General features: G+C 50.2%; 1 protein-coding gene across 1 annotated transcript in view; it reads right to left on the minus strand.

Annotated features, from left to right (window-relative positions):
* LOC110571089 (keratin-associated protein 10-12-like) overlaps window positions 1–647 on the minus strand; it is a 950-nt gene extending 303 nt beyond the window's left edge. Inside the window, exons 1-2 of the mRNA XM_044918966.1 lie at window positions 494–647; window positions 39–447 (exon numbers count right to left, since the gene is read on the minus strand). Of these exons, the coding sequence (XP_044774901.1) occupies window positions 39–447; window positions 494–647 (563 nt within the window). The remainder of the gene's footprint in view (window positions 1–38; window positions 448–493) is intronic.
* Window positions 648–5,928: the final 5,281 nt, after the last annotated feature.

Consider the following 5,928-nt stretch of genomic DNA (forward strand, 5'->3'; position numbering starts at 1 on the left):
AGACGGGCTTGCAGCAGACAGGGGTGCAGCAGACGGGCTTGCAGCAGGCAGGGGTGCAGCAGACAGGGGTGCAGCCAACGGGCTTGCAGCAGACAGGGGTGCAGCAGACAGGGTTGCGGCAGACAGGCTTGCAGCAGACAGGGGTGCAGCAGACAGACGCACCGCAGGCTTCCTGGCAGGGGGAGGAGCTGCAGCAGGAGGGCTGGCAGCTAGGCTGTTGGCAGCATGAGGAGGCCGAGCAGGGGGAGGTCTCGCAGCAGACGGGTTTGCAGCAGACGGGCTTGCAACAGACAGGGGTGCAGCAGACGGGCTTGCAGCAGACGGACTCGCCGCAGGCTTCCTGGCCGGGGGAGGAGCTGCAGCAGGAGGGCCGGCAGGAGCTGGTGCAGGCTGATTGGCAGGGGCTGGACCCACAGCTCACGGGGGTGCAGATGAGGGTCAGGCAGGAGGCCGGGGTGCAGCCGCTGGGCTGGCAACAGCTGGGGGTGCAACAGGGGGGGGGCACAGCAAGGGGGCTCGCAGCAGCTCTCTGGGCAGTCGTCCACCTGCCAGGAGGAGTCGGGGCAGGAGTCCCAGGAGCCGGGCAGGCAGACGCGGCTGCCGTAGCTCAGATCGTTGGAGCAGACGGACAGGGTGGACGCGGCCATGGCGGGGGCGGTGGGGCTGGAGGAGGGTGTGAGGGTGAGTGTGAGTGTGTGAGTGTGTGTGAGTGTGCGAGGTGCTCGGGCTGTCTGTCGGCTTTTATACCCTCCAGCGTATTGTCCCAGGCGTCGGCTCACCACGCCTCCCTTCCTTGTTGGTCTGAGAGCTGGTTACAGGGAAGACCTCATTAGCGCCGGCTTATTTTCTACAATTAGTTTTTACTCAGTAAACTGGTGAGTCTGTTGCAGGACTCTGTTTTCCTGTCGATTCTTTGTTGGGCTCCAGAAAACTTGTGGAAAATATTTGAGGCAGGTTTTGCTGAGGGACTACCACGATTTCTAAGGTCACATTCTTGCAGGGGCTGGTGTGAGATCGGGATCCCTCACACCAGCGACACCGGTGTGTGAACACTCGGGAAGGACTCCCAGGGCCATTGCAGGTCCAACTGTAAAGCATCTACAAGGAATATCAGGAGGGTAAGAAATGCACAAAATAGTAAACCTTGAACAAGGAACACACGCAATGTGTGTGCACTGGGGACCCAAGACAGTCATGGGCCAGAAACTTTAGGGCGGTAGAATCCTCCCCTTGCCCCCCGATCCGTCATCATTGGTGTCATTTCAATCAAAGCCCAAAGGGATCTTTTTGGCACATAAATTGAAGATACTGGATGGCCAGAAAATATGGGTAGGATGCATGATGGATGAAAGGTTAATATCAAATTTAAAAGTCCTTACAACCAAGGCAGGAGAGGGTACAAAAGAATCAAATACAAAATCGAAAACATTCAAATTTCCAATAAGCATCTGGAAAGCTACCTGAGCTCATTAATGAAGTTTCTCAAATTAAAACATAAATGTCCCACCTGTAAGATCAACCAAAATTTACCATGTTAATAATTTCCAGTGCTGCTGAGCGTGGGGGCCTCACCCCTAGAAACCCCCAGCAGGCATGATTTTTAGAAATGAACCCATAATATATAAAATTTATGATTTTACCCATTTTAAAGTGTACAAGTCAGTGGCATTTAGCAAAGTCACAATGTTGTGCAACCATGACCACCATCTAGTTCCAGAACATTCTCATCACTCCAGAAGGAAATCCCGAACTATTAAGGGGTCCCTCTGCAGCCCCCGTCAGTCACTAATCTGCTTTCTCTCTCTATGGATTTGCCTCTTCCACACCTTTCACATGTAAGGAATCACACCATACATGGCCTCTTGTGTCTGACTCCGTTCACTGAGCACGAAGTTGTAGCGCCTGCCTGTGCGTCACTCCTGTTCCTGGCTGAGTAATGTTCCAGCCAATGGGTTCGCCACATTTTATTTCTCTGTTCCTCAGTCAGTGGACATTTGGGTCGTTTCCACCTTTTGGCTGTTGTGAATAGTCCCGCTATGAACATTTTCGTACACGTTTTTTTTGAACGCCTCTTTTCAGTTCTTCCGGGTGTATACCTAACAGTGGCATTGCTGGGTCAGGTGGTGACTCTATGTGTCACTTTTGAGGAGCTCCAGACTGCTCTCCAGCCGCCGCACCACATTACACTTCCAACGGCAGGGCATGATGTTCCAGTTTCTCCACGTGCCCCCCACCACTGCTTCTGTTCTCTTCTTTTTCCAAAAAATAAATTGCAGCCACCCTAGTGGGTGTGAAGTGGCATCTTCTTGTGGTTTTGATATTCCCTGATGCCCAGTGGGTTTTGGGCTTCCTTTCAAGTGCTTGTTGGCCGTCTGTGTATCTTCTTCTGGAGAAATGTCTATCCAAATGCTTAGCCCATTTTTTAATCGGGTTGTTTGTCCTTTTGTTGTTGAGTTACCAAATTTACGCATTCTGGACACTAGACCCTTATCAGAGTTACGATTTGCAAATATCTTCCCCATTCTGTGGCCTGTCTTTTCACTCTCTTGATAGTATCCCTCGATACATAAAGCTTTTAAATTTTGGTGAACTCTGACTTATGTATTTTTTTTGTTGCTGTGCTTTTGGTGTCATATCTGTTGCCAAATCTAAGGTCATACAGATTTACCCCTACGTTTTCTTTTTAGAGAATTATAGCGTTAGCTCTTATGTTTAGGTCTTTGATCCACTGCGAGTTGATTTTTGTGTATGGTGTGAGGTAGGGTTCAACTGTTGGTCTTTCTCTTCTCTGATTTTTGGCAGCTCTTAAGTATTAGGGATACAGCACATTTTCTGTGGTACTAGTTGTGAATATTATTTCTTAACTTGTTTTTGTCTTATACTTTCCTTACGCATTATTATTTCATATCTAGCTATCTATCTATCATCTATCATCTATCCATCTTAATGTAGAACAAAGGGAACAAAAATAATTGAAAAATTCTACAGTTCATTGATGGTTTTGTCTTTCCCATTTTAATTTCAATTTCTTTACCATACAACCAAACCCTTTACCCAGTAGCTGGGTGTTGTGAAAGGAATGTGTGAAAATTAATCAAGACAAATCTCACTAAAATGGAGTAGGGGGGCTGGCAGGGGGCCTGATAGCCCTACCACTCATCTTCAATTGCAAAGCCAACAGGAAGAGCACCTTGCTCAAAGCTACTACTTTATTACCCGGACAGGAGGAAGTTTTCTTCCTCCCAGGGCAACAGCCCAGCCAATGAGGAAAGCCCCTACGCTTCCGGCTCCCAGTTTACTGCAATGGACCTTCTGTTTACAACAGTGTTTCCCAAACCTCACCCCACCCCCAATCCCCTATAAAAGCGCCTCCTCTCTTCTATTCTAGCTTGTCCCAGATTGCAATTCTTTGTTATTCCCAAATACACCCATCTTTTGCTGGCAAAATAACTAGCAGTTTTATTTTTAAGGTTAACAAGTGGAAGAAAAATAAGTAATTGTTCACTGAATGGATAAATTCAGGAAGTGCTTTATTCAGAGTAAGAGAATCCAGTTCTCGTTCCTCACAGTGTCCCCCGTGGGGACTGGAATCACTTTCTGTGTGTTTCTGATACTCCACCTGTGCAAGCATTGAACACCTACTGTATACAAGCATGGTCGTTGTGGCCAAGGCCACTGGTGCAGCTCCCAGTCACCCACCATACCTACCCGCCTCCTCTGACTTCTGTGAGGGTCTGCTTCTAACAGCACCCCCCTGCCCCCCTTCTCTCCTGGAGGACTTCTGTCACCACACAGCCGAGTGAGTCCTCAGTGCCTGGGGATTTACGGCCACCGATGCTCCCCCAGGCCAGCTTCCTTACTCTGAGCTGTGGGGGACACTCCAGTGCTCCCCATGGGATCAGGCTGGGACTTGACCTAAAGTCCCACCTTGTTTACCTTCTTCTGGTTCCCTGGTCTGCCCGCCCCACTCCTGGACTTGCTCTTCCTGGAGGTTCTTCCTGAGTCCACCACTCATGCCTGTGTCCCCGCTTCACTCCCGGGGCCATGATGGGGACGAGACGTGACCGTGTGTGGAGAGCACCATGCCTGCTGGTGCAGTGTACAGAGGGGGAGGTGCTCCCCCCATGGCAGCCTCTGCTGTCTGGCTAGCCTCCTCAGCACCCACTGGCCCTGCTGTGCCCACCCACCCTGTTCCCCTCTCCGTGACCGAGCTCGGAGCTTTTCCCACGACTCCACTTCCCTGGCCTCGCCTTTCATCCCGAGCTTCCCCTTTCAGGGCTCAGATAACTTCATCTTCTTTTCAAACCTCCCCCCGTCTCCTTTAGCACAGGCTGGCACTTCTCCTTTCTGAATCCCGATGCCCTCTGCCACGTCATGCCGGAGTTCATAATTGGGGATTGTCTTGGTTTTAAAATTTATTTCATGCATATAAATCTGGTCTCTCCAACATGATAGCCCACGTCAAGATAAGTAACTATTTCCTTGACTCAAGGCCACATTCTAACATCTCTGTAGTTGTTATTTTTGCTGAGAGGTACATAAAGTCATGGGGCATTTTACTACTTTTTTAAAGATTTTATTTGTTTATTTGAGAGAAAGTGGGGGAAAGCGGGAGCAGGAACACAGGGGAGGGGCCGACGTAGAGGGAGAAGCAGACTCCCCACTGAGCAGGGATCCCGATGCGGGACTGGATCCCAGGACCTGAGATCATGACCTGAGCCAAAGGCAGATGCCTAACACACTGAGCCACCCAGGCATCCTGCATCTTTACTATCGGTTGAGATCTGAGTCTTGATAAAATGTGACCTGTCTAGGATGTGTGTGTATTCTCCAGTACTTTGCCCCAAACAGGCCCACTCTTGAGCATCACACACCTTGTGATGCGAATTACCTGAAATCCTCACACTAAAGATGTGGATGCCTAATTTATTAGGATATCACCACATTTCTTGTGGGGTTTCAAATGCAAATAAGAGTCCTTTCCTTCAAGCCAAAAGCAGCCCCTTTTCTCAGTGAAACAAGCATTGAGCACCTACTATATACAAGCCCCATGCCTTGAGCCAGAGATTCCAAGCAACAGCATGGCCCTGACTTCCGCAGCGGGTACAGCCCAGTGGGGCCGACCTCTGTTGTGTAGAGAAGAAGAAGCCTCAGCCTGTCTCCTCCATCTCCTGCCCCCAAGCTGGGCTAGGAACAGTCAAGGTTGTCCACAGGAGTAATAGAAATAAGAAGTGCTGATGGTAAGTAGGAGGGGCAGATAGAATGTCCCCCACTGCTGGGTGGGAAGGCCAGAGCAGGGCTGCTAACATGGGTGTCCACAGCAACAGGACCTCACAGCGGTGGCTGGGCTTGGGTTTCCCTGGGCGACTGTCCCCAGGAAGCCCAGAGTGGCTCTTCCCAAAGGAAGCAGAGGAACACTTCACCGTGTGACCTCTGTCCTGTGTCGTTCACGGAACGCAGCCGGGTGGGTCTGGCCTGAGGCTGAGTGTTTGCAGAGCAAGGGTCATGGGTCAGAATCACTCCACAACGTCTCAGCAGGCTCACCCAGCAAACAGGGTCAAAGGCCCCATGTGACCGCCCTCAGGAGCCCCCAGCCATCCCCATCTCGGGCAGGACCTTCTTGCCCGTGTATGTGCTGGTTCCTGATCCAGCAGACCTGGGAGCGAGACTAAGTCACCTGGAATGTAAATATTTGGGTTCGGGGTGACTGAGTTCATACCAACCCTATTATATGCTTCGTGTGCATTCTTGTACAACAGGAAGAAAAACAAAACACTTCTCCGATTAAAAATAGTTCTGTTTTATGTGGAAACGCTTTCCCGCTGTTGCCCCAACAGTTCATGGTCATTTATCAGAATCAGGAAAGGTTTTCCAGTGAAATTTCTCTCTCCCTTCCCCACCCCCACCCCACCTTGTCCCCTTAAGCTG

The sequence above is a fragment of the Neomonachus schauinslandi genome, chromosome 1, assembly GCF_002201575.2.
Source record: "Neomonachus schauinslandi chromosome 1, ASM220157v2, whole genome shotgun sequence".
Lineage (NCBI taxonomy): Eukaryota > Metazoa > Chordata > Mammalia > Carnivora > Phocidae > Neomonachus > Neomonachus schauinslandi.